We start from the raw sequence: 21,500 nt of genomic DNA, 5'->3' as shown, positions 1-21,500 counted from the left end.
AACTGTTGCCTAACCGTTTACTTAAAAACACCTTTTATTCGAGTTCATGTTCTTTAGTCCACAAACTAGGTGAGACTGAATCAACAGCGCCTCTGCTGGATGCAGTCAAGTCGTGCTTCAAGGTGCTGTTAGCGAAAAATAAAATCCACACAATACAAATATAAGCAATAAATCAATTCCGATTTCAACTGTATGTGTTAGAGTTGCTTTAAAGTTTTGTTATATGGCCAAAAGTAGACAGCAGCTGGGTTCCATGTCTGTCAGCTTTAGTTTCAGGGACCACAGAGCTTCATGATGTCCTTCCACTTAATCCAAACAGCCAATTTGTAGGGGGTGATGGATGTATGGAAACAGCTGTTTTGGAATTCTTTCCTATGTTGGTTTTACAAATCAAGGCACTTTAACATCTCTATTATGACTTTGTTCATACAGTGCCGTGAAAAAGTATTGGCCCCCTTGTTGTATTTTTGCATAGTTTCCCTGCTTCATATATATACAGTATATACAGTATATACAGTGTATATATATATATATATACATATAACTTAAGCAACTTTGTCAGGCTAAAGAGGATGCATATCGAAGTGGGGACAGGGCCCTGTATAATCGCACTAGAAACCAGCTGACTAAAGAAAATAACAGAATCTATGCAGTAAAGTTAGAAAAACAGTTTAGCGCTAACGACTCTAAATCAGTATGGCATGCATTACAAACGCTAACCATTTACAAGCGACGATCCCCAAAACTGAGAACAATAGCAGACGAGCCGACGACTTGAACACCGTCTACTGCAAGATTTGAAAAGGTCACTTTCACACCCCACACCCACCCAGCTGCACCACCGACCACCATCACACCTCTGACTTCTGCATTGACCATCCATGAACAGGATGTGAGACGCATCTTCAAACAACAAAAGATTAACAAAGCGGCAGGCCCAGACCTTGTGTCGACATCCTGCCTCAAAGTCTGTGCGGACCAGCTCGCTCCAGTCTTCACACAGATCTTCAATAGATATCTGGAACTGTGCGAAGTACCATCCTGTTTCAGACACTCCACCATCAACTCAGTCCCCAAGAAACCTGCAATCTCGGGATTGAATGACTATAGGCCTGTCGCCTTGACATCTGTGATCATGAAGTCCTTTGAATGCCTCGTGCTGGACCACCTCAAGAGCATCACAGGTCCCCTGCTGGACCCCCTGCAGTTTGTCTACCGAGCAAACAGGTCCACGGATGATGCATTCAACATGGGACAGCATTTCATCCTAGAACATCTTGACGGCATGGGGTCCTACGCGAGGATCTTGTTCGTGGACTTCAGCTCTGCATTCAACACCATCATCCCTGAACCTCTCTCCTCCAAGTTTCTCCAGCTCAGCGTCTCGCCTGCCATCTTCCAGTGGATTTACAGCTTCCTGACGGGCAGGACACAGGAGGTGAGGCTGGGGGACATCACCTCATCTACATGCACCACCAGCACCGGGGCGCCCCAAGGTTGTGTCCTCTCTCCGCTGCTCTTCTCTCTCTACACAAACGACTGCACCTCAACGCACCCGGCTATCAAACTCCTGAAGTTTGCAGATGACACCACGGTCGACACAACCTGGAGCTGAACACGCTCAAGACTGTAGAGATGATTGTGAACTTCAGGAGGCATCCTTCGTCACAGCTGCCCCTTACGCTGTCCAACTGCCTTGTGTCAACCGTCGAGATCTTCAAGTTCCTGGGAATTACAGTCTCTCAGGACCTGAAGTGGGAGTTCAACATCAACTCCATCCTCAAAAAGACCCAGAAGAGGATGTACTTCCTGCAGCTTCTGAGAAAGCACGGCCTGCCACAGGAGCTGCTGAGGCAGTTCTACACAGCGGTCATCGAATCAGTCCTGTGTTCTTCCATCACAGTCTGGTTTGGTGCTGCTACAAAAAAGGACAAACTCCGACTGCAACGGACAATCAAAACTGCTGCAAAGATTGCCCCTTCCCACCCTTGAGGACTTGCATGCTGCCAGAACTAAGACAAGAGAATGCAAAATCCTCTTGGACCCTCCACATCCTGGTCACCAGCTCCTTCCCTCAGGTAGGCGCTACCGAACAATGCAAACTAAAACTAGCAGACATCCCAACAGCTTCTTCCCTCTTCCCATTAACTTCTTAAACAGTTAACTTACAATTCCATTGGAACATGCTGCCAATTTTTTTTTGTCTTGAATTTGTTGTCACATTTCTGTCGAGCCAATTATACATTACTCGTGCATTCACTGTAGTAGTCTCGCCACGCTGCACTATTTGCATATCTGTTGTTGACCAATACTGGCCACTCATGTGCCTGAGTAGCATCTGCACCATTTGCACAATTGTCAAAAAAATGTTTTAATAAAAATGTATCGGCATTACCAGATTACTAGCAACCTTTTATTGCTCAGTGACTGTTTTTCTCAATGTTTTTATGTCTCAAAAGTATTCTCAGTCAATTGAGTGTCTCTTGTCATACTAGAGCGGCTCCAACTACCGGAGACAAATTCCTTGCGTGTTTTTGACATACTTGACGAAATAAAGATGATTCTGATTCTGATATATATACTGTATATATATATATGTGTGTGTCTGCCATAAATCTATCATCTATTTTAGTAATATATATATATATTTTTTTTTACAAAGAATTTGTGAACAAAACTGGGACGAACCTCACCCATCAAGCAATTTGAACGTTAACGGCACACAGTCACTCATTTACATTTACATTGCAGTTTGGGCTTTTGTCCAAAAAGCATCAATGGAATTTGTGCCCACGTGAGAAGCAGTCAGAAGGTCACAGGTCAAAGCCGACATCTTTGCTGATTTCCCCACAGAGTGATCTATACAGAACAATTGTATCAAAAACAAATGCAAGTAAGGCAGCATGGTGGATGACTGGTTAGCACAGTTCTGAGAACTCGGGTTCAAATCCGGCCTCGCCTGTGTGGAGTTTGCATGTTCTCCACTTGCCTGCATGGGTTTTCTCCAGGGTACTCTGGTTTCCTCCCACATCCCAAAAACATGGTAGGTTGTTTGAAGACTTTAAATTGGCCGTAGGTGCGAATGGTTGTTTGTTTATATGTGCCCTGGGATTGGCTAGCTACCAGTTCTGGGTGTACCCGCCTCTTGTCAGCTGGGATAGACTCCAGCACGACCCTAGTGAGGATAAGCGGTACGGAAAATGGATGGATGGACAAATGCAAATTCAAGTGAAATACAAATTAAATCATCATGAGTCAAGTCATAATACTGTCTGATTAATCTCCTCAGGAGTGTTACCCAACATTCTCATATTCTCATGCAATGGTTTTGCAATGTGCTTGGGCATTTGTAGGTCCGCACGGAATTCCTATTAAGCATGCGTGTTTGTGTGAGTGCATTTAGGAGCCTCTCATTAATGTGATGAGGCACGGTAACACACATTGTTTGTATGCAGTCTGTTTGCTCTGTGTGTGCATGTATGTGCATGCTCATGTGATGTACTCAGGAAAATATTGAATTTCAAGCCTGGCTATAATTTACCAATCAGGATGTGTCTCCTAAAAGCAAACAAAAAGCCCTGAAATGTGAGTATTTTGAACGGGAGAATTTGTCATTTGTTGCTACATATTTTAAGGATTGTTAGTTATATATTGTAGTATATCTAGTACAGTACATATTGAATTGTTGGTTGGTGGCTTGTTTGCTTTGCTGGGATTGCGGTTTTACATTCTGTGCTGTAATTGATTGTGTTGCTGAAAGATGCCACATTCTGTATGTTATTGTCAAATGCATCCACATGGTGGTCTTGGTCTGCTTTAGAGAAAGTGGGACATTTGGGTTAGAATGTGGAATTTTGTTGAGGTTATGTGTGGACTTAAGTTTTCTCCCACCCAAACATTGGGGCAAAACCAGCGATGCAGCCAAAGGCTAATGATTTCTATCCCAACAATGTCCTGGCTAGACCAGGGGTCTAGCCTCAACTTAAATACTTAAAGAACCCGTTTGAACCTGTTTCATACAGAAAATAAATCATCAGAGCCACAAAACCCTTTTGACATCTGAAATGAAGATGATTTTTTTTTCTTTTTCACATTTGCAATTCTGTGAAAAAGACACTGGGTTGAAACTTACTTTCAAATACAATAAAAGGGCCCTATTTTCATGACAACTGTGCGGCGGGGCGGATTAGATAGGTGTTGGCAATTTCGTAGACCAGCGCAGCTCGGTGGAGTTAACAGTGGGTAGGCTTCGCCACTGTGGGTGTATTTACAGTCAACTTCATTCACGGCCAATCAAAGCGGCTCCTGTCATTCCCTTAAATGAGGCACAATTACATCTGGACGGCGACATATCTGTGTGGAAGAGGACGATGTATAATCACAGTGATCCGTGCTTGAGTGGAGGATTTCTCACTACTTTTGGCCGGTGTGGAAACAGACAATAAGAGTGGGTACACTTGCTAAATACAGAATGAGCTGGTGATAACCAGCTGGCAGTTATATGTGGCCTGAGCAGGCAAAATTTAGACCGACTTTCTGCAAATGATCACTCCACCAAGTACATCTCCAAGGACAGGCCCTCACAAAAATGGCAAACACGCAATGAGCCTTGAATTTGCACAAAAATCAGAATCTGCCAGCATTTGCACCCCGCCACAGATGCGCTATCTCCGAAATGGAACCCAAAATGCTTAAATGAATCCTCATCGTATTTATGAAAAAAAATCCAAACTTAAATTAGCCACCTGCAGCAAACCAAAAATGCAGTTTGCTCCTTTATGCGACATAATTTTATCACTTGTACTGGAGCATGAACCTCAGCACACTGCGTCTACATACTAGGGCTGTAAATAGAGTAGTTGGATAGAAATATATTCATAGACCCCGCCTTGAGCGGGGTGGCCCTTTCTATGCCATACGTCAGCACATCCGCTGCATTGAATGTGGCCATCGTATTGGCCACAAAATCTACAAATGACTGTATATTTGTAAAATGGCGTTAGAATGGCCAAATACAATCAAAAGTAATGGTTCAGTCTTAAATCACGAGTTGTAACTTTGAGTGTAAAACACTTGATAAAACTCCAAGCAGCAAATGAATGAGGCATCATCACAGACTGTGCCATGGCCAATACGACTGCGACATCAACGTAAGGTTCAGCACTTACAGTATGTCAGGGTCGATGTTTGTCCATCCATCCATCCATTTTCTGAGCCGCTTATCCTCACAAGGGTCGCGGGCGTGCAGGAGCCTATCCCAGCTATCATCGGGCAGGAAGCGGGGTACACCTTGAACAGGTTGCCAGCCAATCGCAGGGCACACATAAACAAACAACCATACGCACTCACAATTAACACCTACGGGCAATTTAGAGTCTCCAATTAATGCATGTCTTTGGGATGTGGGAGGAAACCAGAGTGCCCGGAGAAAACCCACGCAGGCACGGGGAGAACATGCAAACTCCACACAGGCGGGGCCGGGGATTGAACCCCGGTCCTCAGAACTGTGAGGCCGACGCTCTAACCAGTCGACCACCGCGCCGCCCGATGTATATGTACGTACTTTAAATGTCGTCTATGGTAATACTTGCTGGAGGGTGTCGCACATTGGTGGTTATGACACATACTTTAATCAAATGAATCGTTTTTCATTTTTAACGGTCCGGCATAATCTTCAAATTTATAATTATATTTTAAAAATGAAGAAACTAAGATAAAATTTATTACTCGTGATTTATTTTCCAGAGCTACTGGGAGCCGCACCAGAGGGATGAAAGAGCCACATGTAGCTCTGGAGCCACAGAGCTAGACAATATGCCTCCATGACTCGCTCACTAAAAACACACTGTTTCATTTTAAGTTGCATCATTTGTTTAGTACTAAAATGACATATATCATTTAATTTCTGATTTCAAAAAACAATACTGAAGATGATCGTTTTTTTTTAACTTTACCCACAACTAACCCTAATCTTCTATTTCTCTTGTGCATTAAATGACCACAGAACCCAACTAGAAATTAGTGAAGTCCGCCTTCTAAATGGCATGCTTGTGAGAACAATTACTTAGGATGGGCACAAAAGTGACTAATCTGTTGATTGTCTTGTCAGTTGTGCAGAATTTTGTCAATCGCGCATTAATATTAAGGAGGAGGAAGGAGGCTGTTAAATCAGTCTCAAAAGGTTTGCTGACTAAAGAAGGACGTTGCATTGGAACCAGCTCATCAGCAGGTCAGCCACAGCAGCCTTATTGTTATGCGCAGGTTTTGGGGAGCATTACTGCGCTAAACACGGCAATAACATCAAAACAGAAGCTCCGAAATTTTAGCACGAGACTCTTTAATCCCTGCCCTGCATTTGACCTTTGACCAGTCCAGATTGTAACCTGCCTATCGCCCAAATTCTGCTGGGCTAGGCTCTACTGCTAACCTAATAAAGACAAGCACTGTAGAAAATGTATGGATGATAGCTAATGGATGGATTCTCTCATCCAACAATTGCAACAGACCAGCATGTCAATCCACACAGGATTTCAGCATCTGGACTGACTTTGTTATATTCCTCAACAAGAACCAGTAAGCTACAGGTATTTTTATGTTTTGTACGTTCAATATGAGGAGAGGTTATCAATAAACTGCACGCTAGTTCCCTGCAGTACTGTTTCTGTCCACTGTTTAGCTTTTCTTTTGTCGAACGAAGTATTTTTTGTTTGATTGTTAGAACAATTGTATGTATTGTTTAAAATACTTTAAAAAGTTACCTTTGTCACTGCTAGCATAGTGGTTCACTCAGCTGTGACAGGGTCTTTTTATATTTGGAGAAAATCCCCTTTTAAAATGCGTTGCCATATGAAATGCATAAACAAATATATTTTCCTATAATTAGTAGTTCATTAACTGACTATGAGAGTGTGTTCCGTCTCAGCTTTCAGGAGCCTATATTCATGAGGTGAGGAGGTTTTTAGGATTTCCAATTGTTTTAGCAACACAAATCCAAATGTATATCGGGATCCTAGAGCTACTTCTAATTATAGCAATTCCACACTAAAACATCTATTCTATCTATTGGAGGAAAAATATGAGTGAAAAAAATGGTGATGGGAAGAGAAATGACCACAACATGGAACTCCCACAGAGAGTTGCAGAACACAGCCACACCCACACCCACCCACGCACACACACAGTCATTGATGCCAATACAATCACAACACAACATCCATTCCGTGCTTATAATCTTTGCAAAGATGAGCATGCTGATTTCCCCAGATATATAAACACACATATAGTATACCAGTTGGTCAAAGAAATACGGAGAATAAAGACTACCGTGGCCACACAAGTTGCACACAGGTACTACTTGTGTGCACACATAAACTCCATGCAACCCCACTTCGGCTGAAGAGCCTACATGTACACATGTAGAGATGCCATTCAAGCTTAATTCCCTCCTGGAAGAACTCAAGCATCATCTTCATCTCTAGGTTGACTGCTTAACTGACACTTTCTTGGTGTTTTTGGTAATCATTGTCAAAGTGCAAAACAATGTGTTCTCATGAGAATTTAGCTCTAAATCATAAAAACTGGACTATTTTCCAAGAACATGACCGTCACTACACCTGTGTATGCTCTACCAGTAAGTGTTCATGTGCACAGTGTCGTCTTCCAAACATGCATAGCTGCACTGGAAATGTACACAAAACGTTAAGTACAGCGAAATTCTTCAAGTCAAGTGCCTCTAAGGTCGTACAATTTGGAATTTGACCAACATTTTGGGCATAATCTCTAACGTCGTAATCAACCATCTTTGGGCCAAGATGAAATCATCACAGTGTCAGAAACTTGATTTTTGTCTCACATGAGGCCCAACCTAAACAATTGCTGCTCCCACAAGGTTGCAGAAGCGTGTGCAGTGACAGTGCACACCTAATACTCCATGGAAATTCAGCTATTCAGACCGCTGATCGGGATTATGTTCTTGTGGAACACCCGCATGATGAGTCATTGGGCAGTGTGCTAGCATTAGCACAAGTGAATGATACTTAAAACAATAACAAAAACAGAAACAATGTCTGCTTTCGTTTCTGCAGCAAACTCTTCATGCGTTATACGATTATACAGCGGAGATCAAATTTGGCCATGAAATAATTAATTTCAGAAAATTGGCTACAGAAAATTGCTCTAGGGACGTGGAATGTCACCTCTGTGGCAGGGAAGGAGCCCGAGCTGGTGTGTGAGGTCGAGAAGTTCCGACTAGGTATAGTCGGACTCGCCTCCACACACAGCCTGGGTTCTGGTACCAGTCCTCTTGAGAGGGGTTGGACTCTCTTCCACTCTGGAGTTGCCCACGGTGAGAGGCGCCGAGCAGGTGTGGGTAAACTTATTGCCCCCCGGCTCGGCGCCTGTACGTTGGGATTTATCCCGGTGGACTAGAGGGTAGCCATCCTTCGCCTTCGGGTGGGGGGGACGGGTCCTGACTGTTGTTTGTGCCTATGCACCAAACAGTAGTTCCTCCATTTTGGAGTCCTTGGAGGGGGTGCTGGAGAGCGCTCCAGCTGGGGACTCCATCGTTCTGCTGGGGGACTACAATACTCACGTGGGCAATTACAGTGAGACCGATCAGAACCCGAGCGGTGTTCTGTTATTGGACTTCTGTGCACATCACGGATTGTCCATAACGAACACCATGTTCAAGCATAAGGGTGTCCACACGTGCACTTGGCACCAGAACACCCTAGGTCGGAGTTCGATGATCGACTTTGTGGTCGTGTCATCGGACTTGCGGCCGCATGTCTTGGACACTCGGGTGAGAGAGGAGCGGAGCTGTCAACTGATCACCACCTGGAGGTGAGTTGGCTCCGATAGCGGGGGAAGATGCCGGTCCAACATGGCAGCCCCAAACCTATTGTGAGGGTCTGCTGGGAACGTCTGGCAGAATCCCCTGTCAGAAGGAGTTTCAACTCCCACCTCCGACAGAACTTAGCTCATGTTCCGGGGGAGGCTGGTGACATCAAGTCCGAGTGGACCATGTTCCGTGCCTCCATTGCTGAGACACCAACGGTGAGGGATGCCGTCAAGCTGAAGAAGGAGTCCTATCGGGCCTTTTTGGTCTGTGGGACTCCTGAGGCAGCTGATGGGTACCGGCTGGCCAAGCGGAATGCAGCTTTGGTGGTCGCTGAAGCAAAAACTCGGGGTATGGCAGGGGTTCGGTGAGGCCATGGAGAAAGACTTCCGGACGGCTTCGAGGAAATTCTGGTCCAGCATCTGGCATCTCAGGAGGGTGCAGCAGTGCACCATTTGATTTTTGATTGTTGCAAATCAGATTTTGTTACAAATGTCGTATGACTCTCAGTAGACTTTGCAAAAATTAAATTCACCTCAAGGAACAAAGTTCTTCACCTTCAGTTCTTCTTTTTTCTTTTAAGTTTTGATTAAATAAGACTACCCACCCAGCCATCCATTTTCAACACCACTTATCCTGGTTAGGAGCACAGGGCACTGGAGCCTATCCCAGCTGACTTCAGGCAAAAGGTGGACTATACCCTGAACTGGTCGCCAGTCAGTTGCAGGCCACATATAGACACGGACAACCATTTGCACTCACATCATCAGTGACTGGGAACTGAACCCACGCTGCCTGCACCAAAGTCAGGAGAGTGTACCACTACACCATCAGAGACCATAACATCAGAGACTAACTGTCTCTATTTGATTTCTACCACAGAATGAATGAAGTATTTTTTAAAACACTGAATGTGTAAGTCAAAAATGTTCATATTCAAAGGAGAAGGAAATCTTTACAAACAAAGCTTTGACACTCTAAAAAGACTATTGCGTGAAGATATGTCCAACGTGAGAATAAATAAGAGCAGGAAGGTAATGTAGGAAGTAGTGTTTGTGCGTCTGAAGTGATGGAGTGACTGATGTGTGAGATCTAAAGGGATCATAAAGATGTGTGCTTCTTCTTACCAGAGTGTGTGAACTGCAGTCGTGGCTGAGATGCTTTCCAGGCCCCTGTTAAGGTGGCTCCGAGGTGGATAAGAAGCACTGCTGTTGCCGGTCCACTCATCTTCCTCCTCACACCCACTAAGTCACACCAGATCAGACCAATTCAAGCAATTTACAAGTGCCCAAACTCTCTTAGTGTTAGTGGCAGTGTGTTCAGGTGCACTCGCCGCAGCATCAAAGTGGTGCACTGTTAAAAAATAAATATATATACAGTATTAATATATATAAATAAATCCAATTGAAATATGAGTCCAAGTCACGAAGATGCTGGTTTAAATAGTCCCAGTGTGCAGGGCGAGAGTCCAAGTCATGAAAATAATTTAGCGCCACATATAAGAGTGTAGCAGCACCATCTGTGGGCTTCTATCTTTGAGTTGTGCGCGTGTGTCTGTGGGTGTCAGAGATGTGGTGAGAATGTATTCCAGGGAAGAAGAGAAAAAAACGATGTCTCTCCACTGCCTCCTCGCAGCTTGACAGCTCTCTTCTGCTCTGTCTCTCTTCCTTGCTCCTCTCTGCATGTGACTCTCTCCCTCTCTCCCACTCTCGCTCTCTCACACACATACACACACACACACTCACACAAACACACACCCATACACACACACACACACACTCACCACACCCACATAGACAAATGCTCCCACCCACCAGTGCTTCATCTCTATTTTTCTATTCACTCTTCCTTTCTCACAGATTATTTTCTAAGTACCAACTTTCTCAGTATTAAACTGTTAATAAAAACTAATACAACCTATTAAATCACAATGTTCCGTCATTCATTCATTTGTAAAAGTGATGTGCATCACAAACAAAAAGTCAAAATCCCCCACATATTAGGTCCTAACAGTAATCCAGTAGTTGGTGTCACATAGATGAACACAGATGTGATTATGACCGTAACATTTAATTGTGGGTCATTAAAGTCTAACCTGAAATTAAGAAACTCCCAAAAGGTCCAATACAACATTCTTACTTTCCATACAAGTGTGAAAAGATTTTAACCATTATAAAACAATAAATCGTCCATAGCAGGGGTCGACAACTAAGTTAGCCCTCAGGCCAAATCTTTTCCTGACAATTCAACTTTGGGCCAAAATTACATTTTCATCAGTCAAACCCTGCTTTTCTACTAAAAACAAAAACTTTTTTTTATCCTCATTTATATTAATATATCATGTACAAAAAAACGTAATCTAATAAATGTATTAATTGAAGATAAATGAAATTGCTACAGGCTGTTATTCTCACTCCTGGGATGTGTAATTTGAAGACTGTCCCTATAGACCGTAAGCCAAATATAGACTCATATTATTGCATATACATTTGTAGTGACAACAAATCCAGCCGCAATTTATTTTTTACAGAGAGTTTCAGAAATTGTCCTCCACATAGTACACATGCGATATAGTGGAAAATTATCATTATCATAATCGGGCCTTGACCAACGTCAGCTGGTGGGCCAGATATACTTGGTAGCAGGCCAATTATGGCCCACAGGCCACTAGTTGCCAATCTCTGGTCCATAGTCTGCTATAACTTTTTTTGTTTTGTTTTTCTTCTCATAACACCCCTTTTGGGAGGCTTTTGGAATACTTTCTGAGCTGAGGTTTCACAAGATATGCTGCCGTGTTGCGTGACTTCATCAGTAATTGTGGTGGGAACGCCACAGTGCGTGAATCGTATTCGTTCCCTAAAATGGTGGGTCAAATTCGAAATTGGAAACCCCGAGGGGCATTTCTCTTTACAGGTTCCACTGTAGGATGATAGGACAGATTCTTCATATATTCATTTTAAAGCAAACCATTTCTCATTGAGCCAAGGTTTGTCTCATTATGTCTGATATTTCCTGCTAACCCAAATGCAATCATTAAAGCTTGTGTCTGCTTTTGCAGTTGTTTTTTTCAATACAATACATAACAGCTCACTGGGGTGCAGCAGCAGTGTGTGCAATTTCTCGAGTTCAGTCACAGGCTAGCAGGGACAATTTATTCAACTCATTGAGATAAATAATGAATTTAGGTTGAGTACAAATTAACAAGTATATGCTCTCTCCATGGATTTCTGGTTCCAAAATGTTGCTGTATTTTAACTAGGCCTTGTTTTGGCAAGATATCACCTTGCAGATAGTTAAACTCTGTGATTACATATTTTATAAATTGGTGTTTAAGTCATCCAAGGCCAACCTGCTTTACATGAATGTGTGCAGCGTGATGAAAAAGACACTTCTGTTTTAATCATTAACATGACAGGTTTTAGTTGGTCATATCACTGAAGGAGTAGCTTGCTAAAGCAACATTAAACAGTCATGTATGTATCAGATATTATTACACAAATAGTTGTGGACAATTCCATGTCATCATTGTAAGAGCCTTATCAAACATTTGACCTTTACAAACATAGTACATAATGTAACAGTTTTGACTGATACTACCAGAGACAGTCCACAATATGTTGACAGAGGTACCTCCAAAGTCAAAGGCCTCAAAAGTGGTATCATTTGGAGTTTAATTAAATCTTTCGGGAAAAAATATGCCTCGAAAGTAAATGTCTTGTAAATTTTACACACCACAGAGAAGCCTGCCAAATTCAAATGATTAAAACAATCACCAAATATACAAAATGAGGTAACGGTTGCGGGTTAGTATTGCCCTGTGACCATCTCGCCTCACCCAGACCAGTTTCTCCAATTTTAATGCACTACGCCCCACCACACACAATCACGGTACAGGGATAATGGTTGCCAGTTGGGGACCTGGGGCCTCATGTACAAAGACTTGCATGGATTTCCTGAAATCCTGAAAACGTGGAACGCACAAAAATATCCAGATGTATGAATTTGTGCGCGGTAGCTGACTGGTTAGAGCGTCAGCCTCACAGTTCTGAGGTGCGGGGTTCAATCCCCGGCACCGCCTTTGTGGAGTTTGCATGTTCTCCCCGTGCCTGCGTGGGTTTTCTCCGGGCACTCCGGTTTCCTCCCACATCCCAAAAACATGCATGCATTGGAGACTCTAAATTGCCCGTAGGTGCAGTGTGAATGGTTGTTTGTTTGTATGTGCCCTGCGATTGGCTGGCAACCAGTTCAGGGTGTACCCCGCCTCCTGCCCGATGACAGCTGGGATAGGCTCCAGCACGCCCGCGACCGTAGTGAGGAGAAGCGGCTCAGAAAATGGATGGATGGATGGATGAATTTGTGCGTACGCATGAATCCAAGCACATTTCCCTCGTACATCCCAATCAACGCAGAATTGAGCGCACATTTTGGCATAGCCGACCCCTCCCTGTCCACGCCCACATTTAAATATCCATCCTTCCATTTTCCAAGCCGCTTATCCTCACAAGGGTCGCGGGAGTGCTGGAGCCTATCACAGCTATCTTCGGGCAGAATGCGGGGTACACCCTGAACTGGTTGCCAGCCAATCGCAGGGCACACATAAACAAACAACCATTCACACTCATTCACACCGAGGGACAATTTAGAGACTTCAATTAACCTACCATGCATCTTTTTGGGATGTGGGAGGACACCGGAGTGCCCGGAGAAAACCCACGCAGACACGGGGAGAACATGCAAACTCCGTACAGGCGGGGCTGGGAATTGAACCCTGGACTGCAGAACTGTGAGGCAGACTCTCTAACCAGTCGATTACCGTGCCGCTACATTTAAATATGCAAATCATATTCAAATGAACCCTGCACCTGAGATCCCGATCGCTGAATGATCAGAAAAAAAGGAAAACGAGCAAGGTAATGAACAAAAATAAATTTTCTGAATGTGAAGTTGCTCAATGGAGTGGAGGTGCGCAAGAAAAGCCTCTTTTGGCACGCTGTCCTCCGGCATTAACAACAAGTGAAAGAGGAGTGAATGGGACAGCGCGTGTGCGGTGGTCAATGCTGTTGAGTCAGAACAGCGCACACACACTGAACTAAAAAAGAGCACAGACATTAAGGTGGATGTGAAGCTGAAGCCAGCTGCCCACTGCCTTTGTGTGGCCAAAACAGGCGAAACAACCAGCGCGGAGGGCCTCACCCCGTTCGAGGAGAGAATCGCTGCAATCATAGGTGACACTACTCTCACATGTGGCGGACTCCAAGGTAAATACCATGTATTTTTATAACTCACAACAAATGTGTTCATACAGTAACCTAACCTCAGCCCTATGAGAGAAAGGTTCATGCGTAAATGTTGTATGTATGGTATTTGTAATAGATCTTTTGAATTCAAATAGAAGCACATCAGCATATCGAAGAGGATATCAACATTTTTGACTCCTGTTTGATTACTCAATTAATTATTTTAATACACAGGAGAGGACACGCAGTCCCAAACAACGTGCTACATGTTCGCGGGATTCGTCCACCGTTTTGTGTCTCTAGTGTCACAGACACGGAGGATTCCTCCAGCGACCCTCACTGAAAAAAAGAGTCGTTTGAATTTACTTAATTTGAACATGAACTGGCCGTGTCCTCATCCTTGCTGTGCTGGAGTCACAAAAGGAGATTGTGAGGGCAATAGGCGGCATAAATGATCGCCTTGATCAATTTATTTTTGGGTTAGTTACACACACATTGCGTTTTACGTCGTAGGTTTGATATTTATACTGGTTATAGAGAACCCTGAGTTCATTTTAGTCTATGTTGCGGGCTGCTAAGAAAATGGATGTTCATAATTCGGACACTCCTTATTTAAACCATCCAAACCTTTTTGAACCAGCCTCCTAAAAGAGCCGGAATCGAAATGAGGAACTGGAATCTGGACCAGAATCGGGCAATTTAGAGTCTCCAATTAATGCATGTTTTTGGGATGTGGGAGGAAACCGGCGTGCCCGGAGAAAACCCACGCAGGCACGGGGAGAACATGCAAACGCCACACAGGCGGGGCCAGGGATTGAACCCTGCACCTCAGAACTGTGAGGCTGACGCTCTAACCAGTCGGCCACCGTGCCTAAGTTAAACATATAAACATATTTTTAAAAAGGCCATACTACAATGTGTCTCATGAATGGTTTTACTGTACGTTGTGATGCATCTAATCTAACCTCAGAAGCAGTATTATATGCACTCCACTTATCGCACTTCAAATTCTGTGGACTGTTATAGAGTACCTGTATTTGGTTTGTGGATGTTTGTTCATCTGTCAGAAAGTAAATATTTTTTTAAATGGTAATTTTTGTTGTGTTTCTATTACGCAATACTTATTGTGATCTTTTTTGTTAATCTCACACTTCAGAAATACCCTGAATAAAAAAAGTAAAACTAATACTGAAACTAATAAAAACTCAACTAAAATGAAGCATTTTTGAAAAAATACTAATTAATAAAAACTAACAAATTTGCTCTAAATATTTAAAACTGAATTTGAAAAAGAAAAGTCAAAACTAAATAAAACCTACATATATGGCGGCACGGTGGGCCGACTGGTTAGAGCGTCAGCCTCACAGTTCTGTGGACCCGGGTTCAATCCCTGGCCCTGCCTGTGTGGAGTTTGCATATTCTCCCCGTGCCTGCGTGGGTTTTCTCCAGGCACTCGGGTTTCCTCCCACATCCCAAAAACATTGGTGACTCTAATTTGCCCGTAGGTGTGACTGTGAGTGCGACTGGTTGTTTGTTTGTATGTGCCCTGCGATTGGCTGGCAACCAGTTCAGGGTGTACCCCGCCTCCTACCCGATGACAGCTGGGATAGGCTCCAGCACGCCTGCGACCCTAGTGAGGAGAAGCGGCTCAGAAAATGGATGGATGGATATATATGTTTTGCATTTAACAACCTAATTCAGTGATTCCCAACTAAGGTGCCGTGGCACCCTAGCGTGCCGTGAGAGATCATCTGGCTTGCCATGGTAAAAGATCCAATTTCACTTAGTTCAACAGAAAATTATTATTCATTTATTACAAATAAATATTTATTCGGCGACGTATAGTGATGGGCAAAAACAATCAAATGCTCTTCCATTAGACAGCATGAGGTACAATATACTGTCCCTGTGCATCCACCTGTTGCCCTTCATTCACAACAGAATATGTCATGGCTTCCTGTGAGTATAATAGCTTTGTGTTCAATTTAAAAAGCCCAGATTTCACACTGAGGAAGTAAATTTGTAAGTGTTTTGAGACAAGATTTATTATTATTTCAGTAGTCATACATTTTGTGACACTTATGTTAGGTGTTGTGCAGTGAAATTTTTCTAATGTAAAATGGGTGGCTTGGCTCAATAAAGGTTGGGAAACACTGCCCTAATTATTGCAGTTCTCATTCGCTTATTCTGCAATCCTGCAGCGACACACGATGAAAAACAAAAACAAGAAACGGATAAAATTTTTAAACATGGTACCTCAGACACTGGTGCTACTAATCTAGGAGCTCTTTCCAAAACAGAAAGGTGGTCCAGTTGTCATGATAGTCACATACCTGTGTGTTGTGGCGGAGAGATGAGAGGAGAGATCTTCAGATACAGTATTACAACTAGCGCCTCCTAAATCATTAGGTCATTATGACAGGATAATTTGTGACTTGACCACCAGGCCTCTTAATTACAACAGAAAACTTCGCTCCCACTCGAACAAAAAGCCTCTGATTTTCTCGCTGACAAGTGACATCCATTAGTCAACTGGTGTGTGAGCTCTGGCTGTAGAGATCATTACTGACCTCACATCTCACCGCTCCCATTCTGCATGAAGCACATTGACACTAACACACACTGGTTGTCGTGCACATTCCCTGTGTTGCATGGATTGAGTGCGAACGCTGCGGGTAATGAGTCCTCATTGTCAGCGAGTTGTTCTGTTTGTTCAGAAGCATGAGGTTTGTGTCTCCTCCTTGGGCTGACACCAAGCCCAAAGTGTCCACTTTGATTACGTAAGCATATTGATTAGCACTGTGCCTACAATTATTACTGTATTGGAGGTCATTTATTACCTATTCAATAAAAGGTTGAACAAATTATTCTGCATAAAATGGGCATTTCGATACATTTCTTTGATCAACTTTGGGGGGAAAAATGTACGTGAATCAATTGTTGTCCTTTAATACAGCAATCCCCAACCTTTTTTTCTCTCTAAATAACAGGTTGATGTAAAGCAGTATTTTGACGGACTGACATAGAAACGAATAAAAACAAATTGACCATTACGCTTAATGTAGTTGTTTATATTAGTTGGAACCACGCGCTTATTTCTCTTCAAAAAAGCATGTCTGAGCTTGGGTCATGGGAGACAATGACACCGGAAGCGTGTTACTTATGTATAGATTTAGGTCACGCTCATTGCAGAAAATCCTGCTTCACAAAAATAAGATGTTGGAAATGGAAGCATGGAATGTATTGTTTTTTTGGCAGTTTTGAAGGCTTTATTGCCTCATTTGCTAGCCTATCGCAGAGTGGGTGGGCTTGGTGCGTGAGAATTACCTCCTGTTGGGTTAAACTCATTTTAAGGAGGACTGCTGATATTGTCTTAAATTCTCTCTTTTACTGTCTGTGTATTATTCTTTTCTTGAAAGAAGTAAACTTTTCTTCTTCTGTCTTACCATCTGGCCTTTTCCTCTTTCCAAAGTAGCTCTTGTGTACTCATTTTTCCTATCTAGTGGGCTTGTTTTCTTACTACAGTATAGCGCAACTGAGCTGAGCAGTTTGATGTGTAGAGAGGTATAGGCGGATGCACCTGATTTTCAAAATTAAACTCCTCTAGGTCTCTGATGATCAATAAAATGTTTTTGGTTCAGTCTTTGTGCAGCCCAATACAAATGTCCCACGGATCAGTTCCACTCCATGGTCAGGTGGTTGGGGTTCACTGTCTTAAACTTTTGTGATTTTCGGGATGAATACGTCGAAAATGTTGCTGGTTCAAACCGCATGACGAGACAAAGTCTGTCAGCTCATCTAAACTATCCATCCATCCATCTTCTCCTCACTACGGTCGCGGGCGTGCTGGAGCCTATCCCAGCTGTCATCGGGCAGGAGGTGGGGTACACCCTGAACTGGTTGCCAGCCAATCGCAGGGCATCATCTAAACTAATAACGTTGTTTTTTTGTGACACCACCACAGAAGGTAAAAATGACGACAGATGACAACCATTGTAACGCAAATGGAACTTATTGTGATGTAGAAAACCAGCTCATGTTTCAGTAGAATGTAGCTAAAGTGACATTAGGTCTTCATGTTAAGCGACTTGGTTTACCTCAGATCCTTCTATGCACCGTGTCATAAAGGTTACAGAATGTTTGTACATTGAATGTTTTTACTTTTACACTTGTTGGTCAGTAAAGAAAATGAAATGTTAAAATGTTATTAAAGCAGACACATTATGCACTTTTTTTCACAAGTTAAAACCGTTCCCAGATGTCTAATAACATGTCTGTGGCATGCCTTCTTCAAAATAGCCCAAGGATCAAGAATTAATATAGACATATTCTTACATGATAGTGCTTAAACAGCCATGTTAGTGTTTCTTTCCCTCTGAAACTTTGGCCAGCCTAGCTGCCAATAATTGGCTGAGAAACTCATCGTAGGTGACGGTGGTTATTATGTTAAATCAGCCCCTCTGATCCGAAACAGCAGGGCGTAAGTGCAGAACAGCTCGCTCACAGACATATTTTCAGAAATAGGGGGATAACTCAATACTTATTTGGTCATTTAGTTTCACACTTAATAGGTGGGTAGGCACTCCAGAGACCTAACTATTTGTATACAAACATTCAAAAGTACATTTTCCATAGCATGTCCACTTCAAAAAATGGCATGTACAATTAATAAAGGTTAATGGCAACAGTTTGACCCTGGAACCGAACAATTTAAAATCAAAACAAATCAGAGATTCCAACTAATAAGACCAGCATCCGGGCATTTGTCTACTAAAGAGTCAAGGTTTGGGTCACAAATTTCCTAATGATTTACACTGATTTCTGGGCAAAAAAAATTGGGCCGATTTGCGACATAAAAAGCGGCATAAAATCCTTAATCCTTATCCGATTTTTACAAACTAGGGAGGGCACTGTATCACTCCAACGATAGTGTATTTTGATATACAGATATTTTGAAAGTTTTACTTCTATACCAACATTTGGTGGGTGTGAGGCACTGTCGGAGGGATTTGTTACAGTGTGCATACATTATTCGAAACAATCGTCGATGGAAGTTAAGATTATGTTACGTAGGTGCCTAAATATGCCAGCTCATTTAGTTTACTGTCAAAGGCTAACATGACACACTCAACTAAAATCATCTCCTTGGATGTGGGTATGAAAAGACGGCAGTTTTATCGTCCTGTTCAATCATTTAAAAATAGAAGGTCGTCTACCGGTTAGTGATAGCAAAAAATATTGATGATAGTAAAGGCTTTCTGTCCTAATTCTTAACAACATACTGTCCTATTTCTTATGGAAAGGGTTAGGTAATTATCCTTGTGGGGATTCAACCATTGCCAAAAGCTTGAACTAGTTCACTAACAAGGTGAAAAGACTTGCCTTGCGGTTGTGTTTGAACTCACAGTGAACCGGTGCTGCCATCTTCCGTCATTGCTCGGGGACCACTCGACAAGAGGAGACAAACTCGCGACCTTTCCCTTGGCCCTTCCCGCCATACGTCAGCGCGCCCGCCATATTGGATGTGGATGACCTGCCGCATAAACTAATGACTTCGCTTCATGAAGCGACAACCTACAAAGTACACAAAGCCCATTCACGCACGCAGGAATGCATTAGGTAACGTTCACATTTACGTGGCTATCAAGAATAATTGTTTTCAATTATTTATAGATATCAACGTAGCAAATAAAAAAAAGAAAGAAAGAAATTAAAAAAATTAAAGTTAGTAAATTTACTTAGTCACACAGCTGTAACGTCTCCTTTTGGAGCAGTTAGTCCATAAGCAAAAATATGAAAAACAATTTATTTACATACATCCATTTATGTATTATAAACATGTACAGTAGAGTTAAAACTTTTTTCTTTTTTTTTGCAGTCCGATGATGTGGTCGTTTTTACTGTATTTTACCAATTTAAAAATTTGGGAGAATGACTAATAACACCACCTCTTTAGTGTTCTCATATTGGCCATGTGATAGATTCCCTGGGAGGCTGACCACTGACATGAGCCCAAAATGGTGGTCGTCACTGCTTTCCTGTGTGTCCTCGTTGTGCCCCTGAATGGTATTTTTGTAAGGTGCGAACACTTTTACGTGTGATCCGGCCAGTGGTTGCGGCATCTGTCCATGTCTATATCACGAATTGTTTCAATTGAACGCACTCTTATTGTAATGTGCAGCTTCTACCGCTAAATGTCAGTGTAATGCCATTCAAACCGATGAACGGCAGATTCGTTTACCCAATTCCAGCACTTTTACATTGTTTAAAATATATTGTCATGTAGTAAATACGTAACATGTTATTTGTATTTAATTCATTAATAGTGCGTTTATCATTCAGTTCTGTTACTCTGGAAACAAACTTTAAAATGCAGTACAGTAATACGTTACAGGGCGAGATCTTTGTTCCTCTTTCTTCCTCAGTGAGGAACATCACGTCGCAATTACAGAAACTAGCAATACTATACAAACGTATAACAGTAACTGTGCCACATCATTACCTAAATCAATATTTGTCTAATATCATGGTGGGGGGGGGGACAAATATTAAATTAAATAAATCATACACAGCACATGCTTATTATTCCATTCATATATGATGATCAATGCAGATGTGTTTTGCTAGTCAAATTTTGTTTTCACTGATTAACCAATCAGAGGACAGAAAAATGCCGCCATCATTGAGGTAGAGCTTGTTGATCTTGGGAGGACAAATATGTAATTGGATTGGTTATTTGGGATTTAAACAGTCCCATTGATATAGTTGAAGTAAAATGGGCCAGCCCTATAATTCTGAAGGCACTGCGCAGATTAGATTGACATGGCAGCACATAGAGGCAGAAATCTAACAGGACTAAAAATTCCAAATTACAGCAAAAAACAGTGCAGCCAAGAGAAACGCTACAAAATAAAGAGTGGGGGCGTGCTGGGAAACTATATTGGCGGTCATGATTTTGGCGCAAACTTGTTTTGTTCACGCCAGTGTTTTGTTAGCAGTCAAAGAATAAAGACGCTTGAATTCAACGACGTGCCTTCCTTTATCCTGCCACAGTGTCAAGCAGAGTGACAACTGAGTCCATTCGACGATCTCTTCTCTTCTCGCTCCAGTTTGCATAATCCCCGCCCCTTCTATACTTCCCCGTCCTCCCATTGGACAGGTTGTGTGCGTTGATTCTTGTTTCATTGGACAATTTGAGCAGGCGATGAAAGCATATTGGTTAAAAATAGTTAGGGCTGAGCAGGGCTAAAAATAGGTTGCTATATAAATGCGGCTTTCGGTAGCTTGTGGAGCAGCACAAGCGAACATCACGGGCTAGAGGAGGAGTAAGAAGGGAGTACAAGGCGATTTGAGAACAAAAGAAAAAAAGAACATACATAAGCAGCCTGCCTTAATGCTGCCCGCGTTAATCCTAGCGCTGTTCTGCC

The 21,500-nt window shown here is 42.6% G+C and overlaps 1 protein-coding gene across 2 annotated transcripts in view; it reads right to left on the bottom strand.

Moving 5' to 3' along the window:
• sema3h (sema domain, immunoglobulin domain (Ig), short basic domain, secreted, (semaphorin) 3H) overlaps positions 1–10,542 on the bottom strand; it is a 65,624-nt gene extending 55,082 nt beyond the window's left edge. For both annotated transcript variants that reach the window (XM_061780279.1, XM_061780287.1), the window contains exon 1: positions 9,964–10,542. In XM_061780279.1, coding sequence (XP_061636263.1) covers positions 9,964–10,063 — 100 coding nt within the window. In that variant the 5' untranslated portion in view covers positions 10,064–10,542. The remainder of the gene's footprint in view (positions 1–9,963) is intronic.
• Between the last annotated feature and the right edge of the window lie 10,958 nt (positions 10,543–21,500).

The sequence above is a fragment of the Phyllopteryx taeniolatus genome, chromosome 1 (assembly GCF_024500385.1).
Source record: "Phyllopteryx taeniolatus isolate TA_2022b chromosome 1, UOR_Ptae_1.2, whole genome shotgun sequence".
In the NCBI taxonomy this organism is placed as follows: Eukaryota; Metazoa; Chordata; class Actinopteri; order Syngnathiformes; family Syngnathidae; genus Phyllopteryx; species Phyllopteryx taeniolatus.
This window is presented reverse-complemented; position numbering and strand designations above follow the sequence as displayed.